A 22,220-nucleotide genomic window follows, 5' to 3' on the forward strand; every position below is an offset into this window, starting at 1 on the left:
ATGTGAATAGTTTTACATACACAAGTGTCTTAAAGTAAACAGTATTTGTAATGTAAGAAGCTGGGTCACTTCTGTAAGAGCTGAATTTTTAAGTTACTTGTTTACTCTTCCCTAGAGATGAAACATAGTAGGACCCTTAGTAAATATGTGTTGGAGGAAGGAATGAAGCTTTGTAACCAGTGACGTATCATTGCATGCTGGTTAGGGACTGGGATCAGGAGTCAACTAGTTTTAACCTTTAACACTAGCCCCACCTCTTGTCAGCTGTGTGATCTTGGGCAAATTACTTAATCTTTCGGTGCCGGCCTGTTTCCTCATTTGTAAACTGGGGTTAAGAATGGTACCTATACTACAGGGTTGCAAGGATTACATAACATAAAGCATGTAAAGTACTTAGCACACTGTTTGGCCCATTAAGTTCTCAATAAATGTTTGACATGGTAGCTGTTGTTAGGTTGTATTTTAAACATTTGCCTGACCTTTTACTTCAGAAGCACTCGAAACAAATCTGGGAAGAAATAGGTGTTTTAGGTTGAGACATCAATCTGAATTGTAGCTGGTCAGGGTGTTAGCTGCCAACCACATTTGTTTGCATATGGTTGTGGTAAAGTGAGCTTTGAGTACCTTGTTCAGGTATGTTGACCAGGTTCCCCGGGAAGGACAAATAGTGAAACTGCAAAGTCTGAAGAAGTAAAACTGAGATAAGAGAATGCATGATACTTTCTTGTGGAAGTATTGCCATTAGGTCTTCTAGTTTTTGAAACAGAAATAAGCAGATGAACTAACGATCAAAACAAACTTGCATTTAAGTATTTCCCAGTGGTAATAAACTGCACCTAATCTGTTTAAACAGAAAAAGCCTTTGTAATATTAAGAAGGATTAGGAGTAGAAGTAATTAACCAGCAGTTAACACTCCCCTTTCCCCTCTTCAGTGTTGCCTTACAAATCTCTCCCCTCCCCTTTCCAAACCAGAGAAAGCAGCTGTACACATGGGTTTTATGCATAAAGTGAGACCTAAGGAAAATGCATTCAAAGCTAAAAAGGTACAATGTTGAGAGAAGTTGGCATTAAAACCAAAAGAACAGTTCACACTTACAGGACCTGGTCTGACCAAGTGCTGTCAGCTGTGAGGCACCATGAGTATTTATGGAATGAGTGGAAAAGTGAAGGAGTCTGATTGATTTGAATTGTTTTCACAAGCATCAATGAAAGCATTAAATTGATATGTATGAGTGCAACAGAATCTTTTGGACACAAGAGATTTATCTTTATTTTTATTGTAACTTCTCTTTAAATAAAGCTACCTTTGGGGAAAACTTTAGTTCACTTCAGTGTAAGCAATTAGTAGTTTCAGATATTAATGCATGGTTCTCATCATTCTTGGAGCCATATTTTAAATTCCTGGGTGACTTTGAATTATTGATACTTAGTATGTGTGCCTTGCCTTTTAAAATTTTTTTAATTTTTTTTTTTTTGCATATGGAAGAAATAAAGTTTTAGGACTTGATTTATAAGACATTTGCCTGAAACTAGGGGAGACTCTTCAAGATGATGGCTTCTTTGGTATCTTGGCTGTCTCAGAGGCCCTTAGAACTTAGATGTCCCACATATATGGGCTTCATTCTCAGACCTGGCATTCTTCCAGGATTCTTTCTCAGAGACTGATACCTCTTATCCATCCATCCTGTTCTGTAAGATGGGAAGCATGGCATCCTTCTCTTCACCACCTTTGTATCCAGGCTATTACAAAGTCATGTCAACAGTTCCTTCTAAATGTCTTGGAATCCTTTCTTTGTCATCTCACTGCCATCCCCATGTCTTTCACCCTGTACTGCTGCAGACAGCTCTTGATTGACCTCCTCACTTCCACTTTCAAACCAAGCACCTCCCTTCTCCATACTATAGTCGAAGCAATGTTGAACATAATAATAAACAAACTGATGCTATTATCCTTCATTAAAATGCTTCTATTAAGCACTAACGAATGTCAGAGTAAGGACCTCCAAAAATCTGCTCTGCCGTAAAAGCAATAAAAGCACTGGTAAGAATTGTCAAAATCAACTTGTTTAGAATTCTGCAAATTAACCCCAAAGGCTTGCAAATTCAGATGAGCATATATTCAAGAAAAATGGCTGAATCTGTAAGTACAGAGAATTCTATAGTGTTTTAACTTGCCCTATTTCAACCTCTCCTCCCCAACTCCACAGTAACTTTGAAAACCAGCAGCTTCAAAACTAGGGTAGCCGTGAAAGCCAGCAGTCTAGCAGCCACTGGAGGGGACAGAATGGGTTTGGAACTCCCCCAAAGCCTTATTTTCAGAGAATTGTCACTGATTTATCTGGTAGCTCCCTGAAAAGCCCCATTCTCAGGACTTGTCTTTATTTGGGCTAGCTCAGAGCTCATTCTGTGACCTATTCCTAGGGTGTTAAAAAAAAAAAAATCAGCAGTGATTCTTCAATGTCACAGTTGCTTGAGGTGGTAATGCCAACTGGGGCTAACAAGAGGCTGACCAAAAAAGTAAATAGGAAACACTGGGGAATGAGATGTCAGTTGGGGGCTTTAAAGAGTTCCACCATACTCCTGGGAATCCAGAAAACCACATGGATGTGTAGAGTTGTGCGCATGCCCAGAAAGGACCTGAGAAGGCCCTAATCTCACCTCTTGCTAACTTGGAGGCTGTATACAAGCAGGAAGTGAAGGCTAAAGCAGAGTCATAAACTCCCTGCTGGAGCATTGAGGCCATGCCCCATCACACGCGTGCACACACACACACACACACACACACACACGGCCCCTCAGCCAAGGCTGGGAGCCTTATGGCAGACATAAATGCTACATTAACCATTTAAAAACGTAAAGACAGGTCAGTAGCCAATGCCATTTCATAATTAATTCTGTTCTAAGTTGAATGAGAGCCATGGAATTTACACAATATACCTGAGAGATGTGGTGTTGCAATGAACAAAAGAAGGAATGGTATTCTTAACTGAGTCATGAGATTATAATCATAACCACAATAATAATAATAGTAACAAAATAAACACTGTTCTTTATCGAGCCCTTATGTGTACACTCTGCTTACTGTGTTTAGACAGATATAGACCGCAACTTTTTACATGAATTATCTCATTCCGTCCAACAGTCCATTAAAGTTGATACTATCATTTTCAAATGTAGAAACTGTATGCCTAGATATGCCTAGAGGTTAAGTACATTGCTGGAGATTACAAAACCAAGCTAAGTGGTAGACTCTTAGAGCCCGTATCCTACTCTAGACTACATGCTTGTCCAAATGGTAGGGATGCAGACAAGATTTATAAGGTTTTTGGTAGGCACTTCCAGATTTGGGACACATGGCATTGAAAGCTTGTTTTCTGACTTGACAGGTCAGGATTTGCTGACAGTATTTTGAGGAGTAGCTTAAGGAACCCGTGAGACAAACCTGTCATGTGTACTGCCATGTTGGTCACTGTTGTAGCCCCACCTGCCATTCCTAACGCAGGTTCCTCAGGATTTTGATATTTGCCTACTCTATTCTATCCCAAGCATTTTATCTCAATTTCAGTACAAGCAATGACAATGTAAACACTGTAACTCTTACCTGTTAGGGGTCACTATTGATAATATTGGTCATTTGTAATTAGTGAGTAATTAATATTAGGAATATTTTCATCTTTCTAGCTCCTTGGTCCTCTGGTGCAGGGGTCCCCAGTCTCTGGGCAGTGGACCACACCAGTCTGTCAGTGGCCTGTTAGCAGTCAGGCTATGGGGTGGGTGGGTTGGGAGAGAGAGAGGAATGAGCATTACCACCTGAACTCTGCCTCTTGTCAGATCAGCGGTGGCATTAGATTCTCACAGCAGTATGAACCCTATTGTGAACTGCACGTGCAAGGTATCTAGGTTGTGTGCTCCTAGAATCTAACTAATGTCTGATTATATGCGGTGGAACAGTTTCATCCTGAAACCATTCTCTCCTTGCCCCAGTCCCATGGAAAAATTGTCTTCCACGAAACTGTTCCCTGGTGCCAAAAAGGTTGGGGACTGCTGCTGTGGTTTTTGTTGCTTGCTTTTTACTTGAAACATCTCACTTTTTTTTCTTTAAATCTAGTATTTATTGACTGCTTTGGTTTACGCAGGGCCAGACCTCATACATTTAGTAGCTTGCTGATTGGTCTCTCGTTGGTTCCATCATTTGACATCTTTTGGTCAAAGGGAAATCCAGTTATCTTTAATTATTGGAGTAGACAATATGAATCTGGGAGTTGTGCTTATGGAAGGTGGAAATAGAATTCTACCTTTTTCCTTTCCTACTTGAGACTAAAGCTCACTTAACAGCAATTTAAAACTTTAAAAATATCATTGATGCTACTTTTGATTACCGACTATTGAGAGTCACCTGTTGAAATAAATTTGGAACTGACTGTAGTAAAACCTGTTACGTGGAGACCAGCCTTCCTCTTCTCTCTGGTTTCTTAGAAATATATCCAACAATGGAGCCGAGAGTCCTAGCATCTCAGGAAACCTTTGAGCAGCGGTGAGAGCAGACAGTACAGAGGTACCCGCAGGAGTCTGCTGGCAGATAGGAACAGCTTGATTGACTTTTCATGAAATGAGACAGAAGAGCAGGGATTTCCTGGGAGAGGTGGAGAGTAATTCAGGAAGGGCACTGAGCAGTGGAGGAGCTCATCTAATAAGATGGTAAAGAGCATGTACTTTGGAGTAGCCTACCTTCACATCCCAGCTCCTCTGCTTACTGACTTTGTGACATAAGGCACACAGCCTCTCTGTGTTGCCTCACTTGCTTTCTATAAAGTAGGTTATTGACCCTGAGAAGTCAAATGAGTTAATACTTAGCATTGTACGTGGAACACAGGAGGCACTCCATAATTGTAAACTGTTTTATTTTTGTTATACGTATCAACACTTCGCAGGGTTTTTTTTCTTTTGTGTAGGGTTGTGATTTTTGTTCACCGATATATTTACCCAATACCTTGAATAGTGCCTAGCCAGAGGAGCCATTCATGTATTTATTCAGTGCATAAATGAATGAATGATGTATTTAGAATACCTGCCACAATAACTGACACCCATTAAGTACTTAATACATAGTGTTACAAGAGGTAGTGGCTACAGACCAGTAGAGATTGAAGCAGTGGCTAGTGTATCCCACTGATAGTAAAAATAGAAATGATTGTAATAGTATTACATACATAGCACATGCTCCATGCCAAACACAGTTACAAAGGTTTTATGTGTGGTAATTCTCTTTATCCTCATAACTACCCTTAAGGTTGCTGCTATAATCTCTATTTTACAAGTGAGTATACTGAGCAGAGTAACTTGCCCAAGGGTCATGCTCCTAATGAGTGATAGGATTGGGATTTGAACTCAGTTTTATTCCAGAGGCCATTCTCAAATTTTTTTGTTGAAAACCTGTGTGTCAGGTACTGTGCTATGTACATGTGGCCCCTGACCTCATGGAGTTTAAATCTTAATGAAGGAGATAGCCACAACACAAATAAGAAATAACTGAGTGACAAGAGAGAATTGTGTGAAGCCACAGGGGCCTGCCTTAAATTGGGTATTCAGGGAAAGTCTTTCCAATGAAATGTGAGCTCAAGCCTAGAGCCAGGCAGGCAAAGCATTCCATACAGAGGGAACAGAACTAGCAAAGGGCCCGAAGTGGGGTTGGCATAATTGTCAAGGATTTCAGAATGCCAAAGCGGAGAGTTCGAAGAGAGCAGTGTGTCTTGAGGTTGCCGATGTTAGGCAGGACCCTCCAGTATTTGTTATTATTCTGACTACATTGTAGAACCACTGAGGAGATTAATTGGGCCTGATGACATTTATGATTTAAAAGTATCACTGTGGTTACTGGAGAGCAGGGGGAGTGTAGAGTGGGCCCTGGTAAGCACGGCCAGCTCAGAGACCAAAGGACGACAGTGGAGAAGATGATAAAAATGGCTTGAATTTCCAAAGTACTTACTGTGTAGGAGGCACTATTTGAAGCATTTACATATATTCGTGTAGTCCTCCTAGTAGTCTGTGAGGTAGGTACTTTGACTTTACCCATTTAGAAATGAGAATATTGAGGTATAGGCTAGTAAGTGGCAGGGCTGGGATTTGAACACAACTTGAGTTCTTCTGTTCTGTGCCTAACCCTTCATGTGTTTATATTAGCTGCAGTAAAGAAGGAAGAAACTACAGACTCATCTTTGGATTCCTTCCTCTGCCTCAGCCTCACATCCATGGTCTCCGGAGCTCTTTGCAGGGTACTCTAGACCATGTCTTCAGTCTGGTTTCACTCATTTTCATTGTATAGTCTCTTCCTGTCTCACTCTATTGCATCAGCCTTTGGGAGCTGCCTTCCTTACCTAGGTCAATACACATTCATGGCAGAGTTACCTTCTGGATCTTGTGGTTTCCTTGCTAAAAGTTGTAGGTTGCCCTTGGCTTGCAGTATTGGCCCTCTGCTGCTGGAGCCCCAGCATGCCTCCCCTACCTCTCCCTTGCATGGCCTGCAGGGAGGAGTGTGTGGCCAGCAGTAGGAGCACAAGACCACTTGAGAGTTAAGCTCACATTGTGAAATAGTCAGTTGCTAATTGGTGTATATAGTTGTTCCCCCGTATCTGCGGGGGATACTTTCCAAGATCCCCAGTAGATGCCTGAAACTGAGGGTAGTACTGAATCCTATATATACTGTTTTTTCCTGTACATACATAACTATGATAAAGCTTAACTTGTAAGTCAGACACAGAAGAGATTAACAACAATAATTAATAATAAAATAATAATAATTATAACAATATGCCAGCATTTTTATTCTTGTGCTTTGGGGCCATTAGTAAGTAATAAGTATTACTTGAACACAAGTACTACAATAGCAGGAGTTGATCTGATAACTACTAAGTGACTAATGGACAGGTAGTGTAGACAGTGTAGATATACTGGACAAAGGGATGATACATGTCCTGGGCAGGATGGAATGGGATGCTGCGAGATTTCATCCTGCTGTTCGGAATGGCTTGCAGTTTAAAACTTAGAAGTTATTTCTGGAATTTTCATTTTAATATTTTCAGACCACAGGTAACTCACACCTCAGAAAGCAAAACCATGAATAAGCGGGGATTACTGTAGACCAGACTTCTGTGAATTAGTAAGAGCCGGGGACCTTGAGACAAACATTTCTAATGTGGATCAATTTTGTGAGTTATGTTTTTTTTGTTTTTTGTTTGTTTTTGGTTTTTGTTTTTTGTTTGTTTGTTTGTTTGAGACAGAATCTTGCTCTGTCACCCAGGCTGAAGTGCAGTGGCGCGGTCTCAGCTCACTGCAACCTTTGCCTCCCAGGTTCAAGCAATCCTCCTGCCTCAGCTTCCCAGGTAGCTGCAATTACAAGTGTATACCACCACACCCAACTAATTTTTGTAATTTTAGTAGAGATGGAGTTTCACCATGTTGGCCAGGGTGGTCTCAAACTCCTGACCTTAAGTGATCCACCCACCTTGGCCTCCCGAAGTGCTGGGATTACAGGCATGAGCCACCACACCCAACCTGTGTTTTTGTTTTCTTGAGCTAACTTTATTGAGTGATTACTATCAGTAGTACTAAGCGCTCTCCATGGATCATTCAGTCTTCACAATAGTATTGTGAAACACAGGTCCTGTTAACTGTATTTTAGACACAGGGCAACTGAGATTCAGAGAGGTTAAATAATTTAACCATGCTCACATAGCTAGTAAGAGGAAGAGTAGACGTTTGAATACAAGTAATCTCACTGCAGAACTGCTTTTAGCTACTGTGCTGGATTCACTAGCACAAAAGAATTTGTCAACATGCAGATTTGAGGATCAGACATTGAAATACAGAAGTTTTACTAGAAACTGCCTCTAGGTATACAATGTTTTCAGGGAAGACTATTGCACTTGAACTTCTCTGTCACTGAATGGCATACCCAATTCCAGCAGATGATGACCATGTGTCACTAAATGACATAAAAGCACAATTATAACCTTCTGACTTACGGTGGCATCACAAGGACTTAATCTTTCAATTATTATTCATCAAGTAATATTTAGCACATATTCATTGCTGCTTTCTGTCAGCCAGGTTAGGCACCATTAGGCACTGCCACCAGAGCAGTCAACAAGATAGATATGGAATGTAGTCTAGTGGGAGGAAGTTAAGGCTTGCACAGCTGGATGAATGATTACAAATGGGAGCTAGTGCTTGGCTAGGAGCCCTGCCTAGCCAAGTCTCTGGGGAAGCCACATTGAAGCTAAGACCGAATGAAGTAGAGCAACAAGCCAGGTACAGGTCTGGGGGAACTGAGTTCCAGGCAAAAAGAGCAGCAAGTACCACACAGGGTTCTGTGACGAGAGTGTGGTGTAGTTCAGGAACAAAACCAAGGCCAGAGTAACCAGATGCAGAGAGGCAGGGCCAAGCTGTTCAAGGCTGGTGGGCTAGGTCAGGGATCATTTTTTTATCCTAAGAGCAACTGAAAGCTACAGAAAAGTTCCAAATGCCAGTCATTTACTTCATAAACACACAGTGATAGGGAACTTCTCAGGTATTGTGCTAGGCAAGGCAAAGAGTCTGCTGTCCAGACAGGACTACTGAGGTTTCCATTTGTAAATTTTTATTCATAAATCATAAATCAGTGAGTGAAGGGCTGAAATGGCAGGCATAAAGGGTATGAGTAGGAGCCTAGCAGAGTGGGCATTGGGGCTAGTTCTTGTCGAACGGTGGGAATTGTAGAAAGAGCAGAGAGAAGAGCTTTCTATGCTGTAGGAGCTGTTCTGTCCAAAAGAAGGAATTGTGGGCCAGGCGCGGTGGCTCACGCCTATAATCCCAGCACTTTGGGAGGCTGAGGCAGGAGGATCACGAGGTCAGGAGATTGAGACCATCCTGGCTAACACAGTGAAATCCGTTCTCTACTAAAAATACAAAAAGAAAATTAGCCGGGCATGGTAGTGGGCGCCTGTAGTCCCAGCTACTCCAGAGGCTGAGGCAGGAGAATGGCGTGAACCCGGGAGGCGGAGCTTGCAGTGAGGCGAGATTGTGCCACTGCACTCCAGCCTGGGCGACAGAGCGAGACTCTGTCTCAAAAAAAAAAAAAAAAAAAAAAAGGGAATTTTAGGAGAACAAGACAGGTTCTGAGAATGACAGGAGACTGAGGCTGGAGAGATGGGAGGGACCAGAATGCTAGGTAGGCGCCTTGTTGCAGAGCAGTAGGTCCAGAGTCCAACCCCCACTTTGAAGCCAGCAGGGGTCTTCAAGTAGAGAAGTGGTATTATTGCTTTACAAGTTTGTGGGCTCAGGCAGCTGGGAGGAGGAGGCTGTGTAAGAGGAACAAACTCTGGCCTTGTTAGGAGACCTGTTCAGGTGAGTCGAGGCCCCATACCTTGACCTTGGGCACTGGCAGTGGGAGTGGCACTGGCATAGAGGAGGTGATTCTGGGAGAATACTGGAAATTGCCAGGGGTTATGAGTCTAGCAGACCTGGGTTTAAACCTTGGGTGTGCTATATACTAGTTTGTGAGATTTCAATCCTGTGTGCCTTAGTTTCCTGACAAATAACAATCATGACTTTTATCTCATAGACTGTGGGCAAACATTGAGTGAGCACTTCCTAGGGCCAGGTGCATTTCTAAGACTGGCATGTAGTAGCTCTCTTAGTCTTTCTGTCCTTTGAAGTACCCAGTGAAGTAGGTACTATGGTCATCACGGTTCAATATGTGAAGAAAATGCTGGCCAGGCGCAGTAGCTCACACTTGTAATCTCAGCACTTTGGGAGGCCAAGGTGGGAGGATCACTTGAGCCCAGGAGTTTGAGACCATTCTGGGCAACATAGTGAGACCCCTGTCTCTACAAAAAATAAAACAAAATTAGCTGGGCGTGGTGGTGCACACCTGTGATTACTCCTAGCTACTCAGGAGGCTGAGGTGGAAGGATCGTTTGAGCCTGGGAGATTGAGGCTGCGGTGAGCTGTGATTGTGCCACTGCACTCCAGCCTGGGCGACAGAAACCTTGTGTCTGGAAAAAAAAGTGATAATTTGAAGAGATTGTATAACTTGCCCAAGGTCACGTTTCTTTTGATTGAGGGAACCAGGATTCAGAGTGATACTGACCCACACTCTTAGCCACTCTGCTTAAAATGCCAGTGATAGTAACTAACTGGGGAGGGGGAAGGAACAGCCCTTTGAAGTGGTGACAGCTGAGCTGAGACCTGATGTGTGAGAATACACCAGGCATCTTGTGAAGTGCAAGCATAGAGTCTGGCTGGGGAAAAGATTTCTGGGTTTGAGGAGAGAAAGGAGGTCAGTGTGCCTGGAGTAGAGTGAGCCAAGGAGAGAGAAGTGGGGAACGAGGGAACAGAGGATGAGAGGGAAGTGCAGGTATATCTGGCAGGACCTTGGGAGCCCGGGTAAGGGCTGGAGTTCTATTCCAAGAGGAGTAGAAAGCCACTGGAGAATTTTAAACAGGGGAGTAATGTGATCTGGTGGGAAATTTTAAAGAATCACTCTGGCTGCCTTGTGGAAAGGTTTGTAGACTACTTAGGGGACTTCTTCCAGAGTTCATTGAAAGGGTGCTGGTGGCAGGCCCAATAGTGGTGGCCATGGCAGTGGAGAGAAGTGGATGAAGATTTTAGGATAGAACTTAACTGGGTGTGCTAGTGGCCTGAATGTGATGAGGGACAAGAGAGTTGGAGATGACACCTGGGCTTTTAGTTTGAGCTGTTGGGGGATGAGTAGTATCATTTACCCAAAATAGGGAAGGTTGTTGGGTGAGGAGCAGAGAAGGGTCAAGAGTGAAGTTTTGGACATGCTTGTTCTGTTTGAAATGTATATAAGACATCTAGATGGTAATGTCTAGTAGGCAGCCTGGTACGTGAAACTAGACAGAGCTTGGGAGCAGTCGGGGCTGGAGATAGAAACTTGTGAGTGGCATGTAGAAGTTTGGGATGCGTGGGAAAAGGGAGACCCACAGGGTACTGGGCAGGTTAAATGCTTTGCAGTGCCATTCAGGTTTTCTTGTTACTGAACAAAGTCCTCAAAATGGAGATAGCAACACCAAAGTAAATACATTCACCACAGTTTGGGGTATGGTTTCTAGCAGAGGGACTTCATTCTGCATGTGACTGAAGTTTCCATATACATGTGCTCAAGTGTCCTTGTGCTTAAACCTAATCCTCCCTAGTATGCTAGCCTGGGGTCTCCAAAGTACATGATGGCCTAGATGTGGGTGCTGGCCCACTCACTAATTGGAACATAGGGGTGACCTAAATCCTGAGAAAGATTTAGGGCTTACACAACAATAAAATCCATTCTTTCAAATTCGTTTAGAATCCATTAATTCAAGTACAATTTTTAAACTTTATGCTCAAGTACATAATTAATGGCCTAAGTTGTATATTACAAGTATATTTTGTAAACTTTTTAATTGAATAATGAATTCATTTTTATTAATTTTATATTTTTATTTTCTGTTGTAAATCAAGCTTTTCACAGCATTTGAGCAAGATCCCTGTTTTAATTTGCAGACGGGTTGATTGTGAATTTATGCTTTAAAATATTTAGAAACATACATACTGTCTCTCACACACACATTATTTCATTTCTTTCTGTTGCCACAACATTCCACACTCTGTTCCTGTTGCTAAGGCCCCTGGAATGTCCCAGTGCAGAAAAAGAATATAGAATTCCTTTTTTTTTTTTTTTTCTGAAGAAGACATTTTATTTAAATTATTTTGTATCCTCTAGTTTACTTCCAAATATGGATATCTGAAAGTGAAGAATTTAGAAAGCTAAAATTAAAGTTGCTTTACGTTTTCATAAAATGAACTCAATTTCTTTTTCTTTTTGTGAGACAGAGTCTCACTCTTTCACCCAGGCTGGAGTGCAGTGGCGCGATCTTGGCTCATGGCAACCTCCACCTCCCAGGTTCAAGTGATTCTCCTGCCTCAGCCTCCTGAGTAGCTGTGGTTACAGGCACCTGCCACCACACCCAGCTAATTTTTGTATTTTTAGTAGAGACAGGGTTTACTATGTTGGCCATGCTGGTCTCGAACTCCTGACCTCGGGTAATCCGCCTTCCTCGGCCTCCCAAAGTGCTGGAATTACAGGCATGAGCCACTGTGCCTGGCCCAGGGAGCTCAGTTTCATAGGGTAGAATGAACTGGGTTTAAGTATACCATGTTTCTTTCCACAGAGGGGGTGTGTGTGTGCATGCTTTTTAGAGAGATTCAGTGTGCTCATGAGAAATTAAGGACCGAGTTTTCCGGTCACACAAACCAGAGTCCTGGTTATGCCGCTTTCTTGCTGAGTGATATTAAATAAGTTTGTTTCTCCATAAGTAAAATGGGGATTATTATGTAGGGTTATTATTAGAAATAAATGGGAAAAACCATGTAAGAACCGCTTGGCATAGGACCTGGCACATAGTAGTCTCTCAGTAAATGTCAGCTGGTTATCATTATAGTCATCATCAGTTGCAACTGATCTTAAGTTATTGAGGAAATAGAAATTTTTACAGAAGTATAGATTCTTGGTTCCTTACAGGATAACCCCTATCTTTTTAGTTTTACTAGTCCTAAGTCTCAGAAAAGGATCAAAGGAACCAGGACAAAAAAGAATAATTTTGTACATGATAAACATCATGTGACAAATTGAATCCTTATTATTTGAAAGGATCAGTTTAGGTTTTTATTTCTCTTAATTGCTTTATTTTTAAAGGGGTAGAGGGTTAGTCCACAGAAGAATCTGGTATCTGGCAAAGTGATCTATTTTAAGCAACAGTGCTTTACATTCAGAACTGAGGGAAATCACAGAGACCACCAGCAGCACATTGCAGAGACCTAAAACTAAACTAACACTGTTTATTTAATACTGTTTTAACTGCTATCTAATAATAAAACTAATTGAGTTGATTTCATTAATGAAATTGTTCATTTGATATCTATCTCACACTCTTCAGTTGTAAATTATGAATGTTATACCAGTTCTGTAATTTAGATGTATCAGAGGCATTTAGCACAGAAGCATATGGAACTTATGGTAAATGACTTTAAATTTTATTTTTCAGAATGAAATGTCATGTCAAGAAACTGTAATCTTGGAAAATGACTTATTACATGTATATCATTGCATAGATATAACCTTTCCCCTTCTCCCACATGTACTATATTTAACTCAATGTGGGCAGGCTTTCAGGGAAAATAGCATATTGTTTGGCTCTTATTTTTTATTAAATAAGCATAGTCACAGAAGTCTGTAGTCTACTGGAAGCTTCTTATCTAATCAGTTTATACCGTCAAAGATGGTCAGCCCTGACATTCCAATTTATTGACATTGGAATCTGGAAGGACTCTCTAGATATCATTATTCCTCTGGTCTTCAAGAGGTAAGAAATCCAAGCCACATTATATAAGTCAGAATTGAATTCCAGCTATTGACCTTAGACAAAGTACTTTACCTCTCTGTGAGTCAGTTTTCTCTTCTTTAGAGGGGGGATATAATGATGTCTACCTAGGTATTTGTGAGGATAAAAATGAAATAATAGCATGTAGAAACTACTCAGTGCTGCAAGTACATCCCCAAATCATGCTGGACTCTAGTATATTTCGGATTATAGCTAGCTCTCTGTGCAATTCAGTGTAATAGAAACTGTTTAAGAAAATTCAAGCCATAGCCATGTGTAGATACTAGATCAGTAATTTGATATTTTAGAGATTATCCTCACTTGACATCTCCTTAAGGAATTTTCTTCTCCCTTTAAAACCACCAGGATCTCCCCGGCTGGAGAAAGTGTGAAATTAAATCTTCATAGGAAAGAAAGTAGATGCTAATCAGCTTTTTGGATCTTCCCCCTTGTCCTTTAAACTTGGTATTTGATCTACTAAAACATTTGCTTAAATTGAAGTGTGCTAATTATCCATTCATTGCAGATATTCTAAATAGTGAATATAGTGTAAAATGCTGTTTAAAATCCACTGATTTTGAAATACTTAAAAAGTTAGATTCTGGATCTGAACTTTTAGCTCTGTTCCCCAAATTGTTGTTCATAATTAATTGAATGGTTGAGATGTTTTAGTTAACTATATTTACCAGGTATCAAGTTACTTTCAGTTTTCATGTATATGCAGACAGTTTAGTTTTACTTTTGCATTTAATTAAGTTGCTGTCTTACTGTTAAAACAAACAAACAGCTCATATCCTACCCTATTTTGGTAACCAAACTGATTAATATATGAAATGCTGTTTGTACTAAAGTTCATTCTGCCTTTCTGGTGGCATTAGTATGTAAGCAAAAGGACTAGAGGTTGCTATGAATTGGAAAAAATATATTAAAATAATTTTCTTTATATGACATGCTGGCAAACCAGCAGTTCTATTCCTCTGTCTCTGCTCCCTTTCTTAATTGTTCCATAGAACTCAGGAACCAGAGAGCTGGAATAGAATGCACAGTTAAACAAATAAAAGCATTAGATGGTACAGCTTTGTGAACTAAGCAGTTTACATGGTTGCAGATTCTTTCCCTTAACTCTTGGTAGAGTTCATCTAATGTTGCTTTATTGTGCAAATATATTCATTGTTTGCATTTTAAAAGATTATCTGTTTCACCACATCATAATTATCTTTGGTGCACTTTAACCCTTTTTAAAGTGTGTCTGTAAGCCTGATTTGATTTCTCTGTTTAATAGTGGTGGTGTACCACATCAGTTCATTTGTCCTGGTATACTTTACAATAAGGCAACTCCTTTAGAAAGTAGTTTCCCAAAATGGTTTTATATCAGTCAGAACCAGATGAGTGAGTGATGCTCTGTTTCTGTGTTGCAGACATGCCGATATTTGGTTTCTGTCCAGCCCATGATGATTTCTACTTGGTGGTGTGTAACGACTGTAATCAGGTTGTCAAACCGCAGGCATTTCAATCACATTATGGTAAGTGCTTAACCATTTAAAAAATTGTTAATAGAAGGTAAAAGGTAAAGCAAGATTAAACTAAGGAACAGTGATGGCATGCATGGGACATAATGTCCCTCCCCCACCAGGAAGTAGGCTTTTTAATTCACTCAGTGGGTTAATAACTATCAGATGTTGGGTATTTTTAAATTTTTATTAAAAGTGATAGGAATTTTTTGACTTTTATTGAAATTAGAGAAAGTATAGTTTATAAAATGTCTCTTAAAATGTTGCATCAGTATAATTACAAGTTTGTTTCCTTCTGGAGCCCCTGGTTGTAAATTCAGTGGATTTTAAAATTATCTACACTCACAATATGGATGCATGGGCCTTTTTTTTTTTTTTTTTAAGGAAATGTGATTTTGAAACTTCTCTGTTCAATAGTTCTAAATATTGGATGTTAATTGTTGAAGAGTCCAAATACAGTTAGTTGGCATTGTCATAATGCCTTTAAAGTGTTTAAGATTCTGATTCTAAAACTTGGTTTTCTGCCCAGTTTGGCTCAATAGCAAATCATAAGTATTTGAATACGTACCTTGTTTCAGGCATTGAGTACGTAGTATGATTCTTACCGCCACAGAGTTTACAGTCGAATTGGAGAGGCAGGCAAAACTAACTAGATACACTTTAAAAATAACTATAAGTTTTTTCCTCATTGCTCTTACTACTACAAATGCAAGCTTGCAATAGAGTAACATTGGGGTTCTTCTATAGATAGAGTGTTTAAAGAAAGCATCTTAGGAGGTGACACTGGAGCTGAGTCCTAAGTGATGAGAAGGAGCAATTCAGGCAGCAATCTAGAATAAGAGCGTTTGATGCAGAGGGAACAGCCAGCACACAGAAGGCCCGTGTGGCTGAAGGGTATTTAGTATTTAGAGAAGGGAGGTAGAAACTGGAGGAATCCAGCATTATAAGCAGGAACCTGATATTCATAGGCCAGGCTAAGAAGCAGCTTGGGAGCACTGGAGGATTTATGTAAGAGAGTAACACAGTCCTATTTCAGTGGTTGATTTGCTGAGAATAAATTCTGGGAGAAGGGCAGAAGTAGGGGGAATAGTTCAGAGGCAAGAGATGACACCGGACTGAGAGTAAGATCTGGCAGTAGAGCTAGGAAGACTGCATAGCTTTGAGATACTTCTTTTTTTTTTTTTTTTGGAGACGGCCTCTCTGTCATCCACGTTGGAGTGCAGTGGTGCGATCTCGGCTCACTGCAACCTCCGCCTCCCAGATTCAAGCAATTCCCTTGCTTCAGTCTCCTGAGTAGCTGGGACTACAGGCACCCGCCACAACCATCTAATTTTTGTATTTTTAGTAGAGACAGGGTTTCACCATGTTGGCCAGGCTGGTCTCGAACTCCTGACCTCAAGTGATCCGCCCACCTCTGCCTCCCAAAGTGCTAGGATTACAGGCGTGAGCCACTGCGCTCAGCCAAGAAACATTTTAAAGTTAGAATTTACAGATCTTGCTGTCGAGACTGCTGTTATTGGGTTAAGAGTCACACCATCATGAGCAACATTCCACCATTTTTTCAAGGAATAAATCCTTTATTTAACCATAAAAAGATTCTTTGAGTTCCTGCTTCTAGGAGAAGCCCTAGGGTAGGCACTCGAGTGGGTACAGAGGTGGATAAGATGTCATTTCCCTGCTTCTGAGTTGTGGACAATACAGACAATATTTTGGAAAAATCACTTGTAATGCACTAAAGATGGGAGGTGTTTTACTGGGGATAGACAGAGCTGCCACATATGGCTGCACAGTTTGTGCACTGAACAACCATATTTGGTGGCCCCAGATTGGCAACAAGGTTGACGTGAGCAAGCACAGGAGCAGGAAATTCCAGGCTCTCTGGGATGTGCTGCACGAGTCACCATTGGCCAGAACTGATGTACCCACCTGTGGATGAGTGGAGTGCAAAGGCAGGCTGGGACTAGCTCACAGGGCCTCAGTGCCAGTCGGAGTTCCCTGCTCTGGACGTGTCGGTGAGGACCTGTTGCAGATTTTTTAGAACCAGAGTGATGTGACTTAGTGGTGCCCCAGAGAATTGATGGGTAGAGTGGATTCCTTAGGCAGAAAGAAGACCTATTCTAGGAGCATTTACTCACTGGTTACAGCATACTTATTTTTTTTTTTAATCTTCTCATTTCCCTCTTAGAATATCAGTGTACGGGTAGGAAAAAGTGTCTTTTTTTTTTTTTTTTTTTTTTTTTTGAGACGGAGTCTCGCTCTGTCACCCAAGCTGGAGTGCAGTGGCGCCATCTCGGCTCACTGCAACCTCTGCCTCCTGGGTTCAAGCAATTCTCCTGCCTCAGCCTCCTGAGTAGCTGGGATTACAGGTGCATGCCACTATGCCCGGCTAATTTTTGTATTTTTATTAGAAATGGGGTTTCACCATGTTGGCCAGGCTGGTCTGGAACTCCTGACCTCAAGTGATTTGCCTGCCTCCCCTTCCCAAAGTACAGGGAATATAGGCATGAGCCACCAAGCCCGGCCGGGAAAATATCTTAAAATCACATTTTTCTGTCTTTCTCCTTTCCTGCCTTTCAGTCCCTAGCACGGTATCTCCTAATAAGATACTTGTTGAATGACAAAGCGTTGGTGATAACTTCAAACATGTAAATGGGAAAGTGTGAATTCAAGATTCATTTACTCCAAGGTCTCCTGTGGCTTGGCAGGAGATGTGACTGACAAAGCCACTAGGTAGGGGGGCTGAGGTCCCTCTAGTGACAAGGGAAATATTAAAGATATGAGAGAGGAGAGTTCCTGGCAGAAAGATGAGGGCCAAGTGCTCTGAGAGAGGGATTCTGCTGGGAAATGTGTAAGGAATGCCCTCTTTGAATCAGCAGTGGAGGAGATGGCTGCTGGTGGAATTGACAAGAGGTTTAGAGGTGGATGGGGGTTTGGGAGAGTAACTGCATGAAGTAGAGGGAGGCACCATGTGGTGGCCCTGGAGTGACACCCCACTTACTTAGAGGGAAGGAGAGGTGGGCAGGGTTCCCAGGACCAGCAACCTTTCCCAGTGCTGCCACAGTGTCGTCTATCTTTTGGGGACAGGGGTTGTGACAGGAAAGATTATTTTTGGTACATTTTCTTTTTTGTTGACATTTTTAGAAAGCCAGTTGTTGCATTATTGTTTTCCACAGTTAACAAAACACAGTTTTCAAATTCAGAATCTTTCACAGTGACTGTTGTAGTCTATTTACCTGCCAAAAGAGGGATGGTACTTTCTTTCAGTGATATTGGTGAAAATGTGTCGGCAGTCTTCTGTGAATTCATGTATTGCTGATATCCATCTGTGACTTTTATGAACAAACGAATAGTTCCTACCAACTCCAGCAGGCAGTTCCGTTAAAACCACTGCTACCAGGACAAGAAAACATGCTACCGTGGCAGCAAGTCTTGTAAAATCAGTCAGTGTTGGTGGTAAAATTATTCTGAATTGGTGAGCAGCTTATTATTCGGAGTAGTTAAGAAGCCCTGTACTTTTTTGCTAGCCAAGCTGCAGTTTTAGGAGTTAACAATTAACCAGGATTTCCATTTGAGCAATGATGGTGAATGATTGTGCTGCCATTTTGGCATTTCCAGTTTTTTCAGTCTGGTTGCTCTCACAGCATAGTTTGCTTTCTTGGAAACTACATAGTAATACCATGATTTCTTGATGTTGTTTTAATGTTTTAAAATACTCCAGTGTGCCTCATATTTCTCTTCAGTTACTTAGTATTTTTAAGAATAAGGTGTGAAACCCCGTCTCTACTAAAAATACAAAAAATAACCCAGGCGTGGTGGCGTGCGCTCCCACTTGGGAGGCTGAGGCAGGAGAATGGCGTGAACGCTGGAGGTGGAGCTTGCAGTGAGCCGAGATAGTGCCACTGCACTGGAGCCTGGGTGACGGAGCGAGACTGCATCTCAAAAAAAAAAAAAAAGAGTAAGGTGTTTCTTACTGCTAATTTCAGATTTAAAAATATAATTCGAATCAGTGGATCCCAAACCTGCTGTGCATCTGAATCAAAGAGGAGCTTTCTAAGTGAGCAGCTTCCCAAGGCCCACTCCAGATGCTCTGAGTGGGAATTTCCAGAGATAGAACCCAGGAATCTGCATTCTAAACAGCTCCCTGGGCTGATTCTGACACACTGGCTGGCTGGAATGCATTGCTTTCACAGATGCAGATACAGTCCACTCTGGTGGAGCTGCTGCTTGGTACATACAGTGGGAGACATACAATGACTGACAAGAGATTGGTGCTCAGAGATTCGTTGAGCCAACCAGAATGGCAGGAAGGGAGGCCCCTACTTTTTAAAATATGTGTATTATGTGCTGCAAATGTCACATTAATTGCCAGAAAACTTTTAAGTAGGAAGCAGCGTTGAGATGGTGACGTTCCTAAAGTCAGAAGCTCCATTCTTTTGAGGTGGGAATCTTAAGTTCTTCAGTTAGTTTAGTGATAAGTGTGTTGGTCCTATACTGGCTACTGAATAGCATAAACTGTGTAGTACTACTTACATGCATTTACTCTGGATCTGAATGGTGGGATTAGCACAGGGTTAGCAGATGACTTGTGGGGTGTTTTTGAGGCTGTATACTGAGAGCTTCCCAGGAATTCCTATTTTGTGCTCTGCAGCTTCACTGAGTTTGCTTATGAAGAATACCTTAATGTTTCTCTTTTATGCAGATACAGGGGTGATATTACCTAGGAGAAATAGATGAATGATGTTTATTCAGCTTGGACAAGTACCACATTTAGAATCTCTGTGATTAATTGAAACCCTACTCAGATGTTGGCCGTTTAAGTATTTGCTTCATATTAGTTAGGCTGATCCATTTGTTCACCTTTGGGCTCAGCTTGAGTCTCTAAGCAGGTTGGAGCAGCCACTTTTTCCCAACCTTAATCAAGTGCTGGCTTTATCATCTGCTGACTTAATTCCACTTAGTTATTTTTCTTTAAATCAGACCACTTTTATTTAAATAAATCAATTTACAAGGAAAATCTTAGTAGAACAATAAAGGGGGAAACTAGTGTTGTCTGCTATAAGAAGCAGTAAATGTGAAAATGAATACTGTGAAAAGAAAATTATTTAATTTTATGTTGATGCTTTTGCCAATGCTGGCTCTGAGCCTGAGGCTTGCTCTCTGTTAAAATGGAGACTAGCACATTTTAGGCAAGTGTTGTCCACACAGTAGTGTGATATTATCAGGAAAATGGAAAGAGATTGGAAAGGGAGTAAGTTTTCACTTGTCATTTGATGTTATTAATATTAGAGAGTGATACCTACTCCATATTGTTGGGAAATACCAGCTCAAGTTCTTGAAATTTGTTAAATCAGATGTTTAAAGAGCTATCTACTGAGGCCAGCCTTAGCCCTAGGAAATAACAGACCTTGAAAACAGAATTTTAGAATCTCATGTTGATCTGTAAAAAGACCACGTAAGACAAATACCCTTTGTCATCTATCGATATGTTATATATTGAGCCACTACTGATCACTGTGAATGGTATGTGAGTCTGTTGGTGAGGCTTCAGTGTAAAACATCTGCATTTCTCTCAGACTGTTCACAAACGGAAGTGTCAAAATTTGGCTTTTTCATGACTTTATGAACGTAGTTTTAGTAGAAACACTCCTGTGATCTTACAGCTTTCTCTCCTTGCACATATTACAAATCCTGTAAAATTAACAGCCACACACATTGCTTGGACTTAATGTTCCTTGATATGCATTGAGGTGGTTTGGATTCTTTTAGATGCTATCATAAATTATATTTTCTGAAACGTCATTTTCATCAGGATGAGCAAATTACTCATATATTCATATGAGAAATTACTCATACTTTTTTGAGCTAAGTAATTGGTTTCAAAGAATGTTAGTACTATAAGAGAAAAATGAATTTTTACTCTGAGATCTGATGGACTGGTTCTGGCAAAAATGCTGGTTCTCATTGTTGACAACATTTCTCATAGTTCTGACCAGCAATTGCCATCGTATAATTATCTTGCATCACAAAGCAGAAGTTTTACCATTTAATACAGAACACTTCCCTCCCCTTTTGCTCTCTGATTAACTTAGACCTGGAAAGTAACAGGTTCAGATAGTTTTTAACATGTCATTTTATTTAGCTCATAACTGTTTTTGATAAAGAAAGAAAATGTTTTTTTCTCTAAGTATGCTAAATTTAAGTCCACTGACTAATGATAACTTTTAATAGTACCTGGTGATTTACAGAGAATTTTTGCATGTATTATCTTATTTCCTGTTCTTAACAATCCACTGAACAGATTTTATGCTTAGTTTACAGATCAAACTCGTAAATTAAATTTCATTCACACAGATAAAATATACCAACCAGACCATCTTTTCTACCTACTAACATTGATTTATTTTGCATGATAAGGATGTATAGAGTAAAAAAAATTCAGAGACAATATGAATTGCATGTGTCACAAAACTATCATTAGTGACAGATGTTCTAGCTGAAGTAGAATTTTAAGTTTGCTTCGAGAAGCTGGATCAGTATTGTAAACCTGTTACCTCAGAACATTTAGTAATTCAAAGATATAATGATGGTAGGTAGATAATTGGTTTAGCGTAGTCATTGGATTTCTCTTCTGCCTGTTCTACTTTATTTAATTGTAAATCATAGTCGCTATCTAAAGCCAAACTCCTCCTCTTTTTGTATGAGACTCGTCGCATTTTGTAGCTTCTTTAGAGAATTGGCTGACATGTTTATTTCTGCAGTCAGTATAAAGACTGAAACTTGTTGCAGAGCAAAAAAAAATTACCTCACTCTTGCTTGGAAGACTTGTACCAGGTCTTTCTCCAGCAGTCGGGGGATGAGCCAGGGATGGGAGCTAACCAAAACAGGCACATGAAAACATGAATGATGTCAAGGTGGACATTAGTTTAACTCTGGAAGGAAATTCCAGGTTGGCCTTTTGCCCTAAACTTCTTGTCATTAAGTAACCATTTTTGGATAAAGAAAGAAAATGTTTTTTATTTCACTTGTCATTTATTGTTATTAATATTAGAGAGTGATAGCGTGACATACAGTGTATTCATTTTTTTCTCTGCTACAAGTGAAAGAATGCTAATTAAATTTTTCAGATAACTTAAGTAGCATTAGATAAAGGTTTATTCTCTCTCAGCTAATATAAATTTATCTTTTTTCCTTAGTTGTATTATAAGCAAATATCTTTAAAATAAAGTTATGTCATTTGTAGGAGCAACATTTTAATTTCTAGTTATAAAATGTACTTATTTTTCCTCTTACTGT

The 22,220-nt window shown here is 40.5% G+C and overlaps 1 protein-coding gene across 7 annotated transcripts in view; it reads left to right on the forward strand.

Moving 5' to 3' along the window:
• ATXN7 (ataxin 7) overlaps positions 1–22,220 on the forward strand; it is a 137,482-nt gene that overhangs the window by 72,823 nt on the left and 42,439 nt on the right. For all 7 annotated transcript variants that reach the window (XM_034956827.3, XM_063602795.1, XM_063602797.1 and 4 more), the window contains one exon: positions 14,835–14,939. In XM_034956827.3, coding sequence (XP_034812718.2) covers positions 14,835–14,939 — 105 coding nt within the window. The remainder of the gene's footprint in view (positions 1–14,834; positions 14,940–22,220) is intronic.

This window comes from Pan paniscus, chromosome 2, assembly GCF_029289425.2.
Source record: "Pan paniscus chromosome 2, NHGRI_mPanPan1-v2.0_pri, whole genome shotgun sequence".
In the NCBI taxonomy this organism is placed as follows: domain Eukaryota; kingdom Metazoa; phylum Chordata; class Mammalia; order Primates; family Hominidae; genus Pan; species Pan paniscus.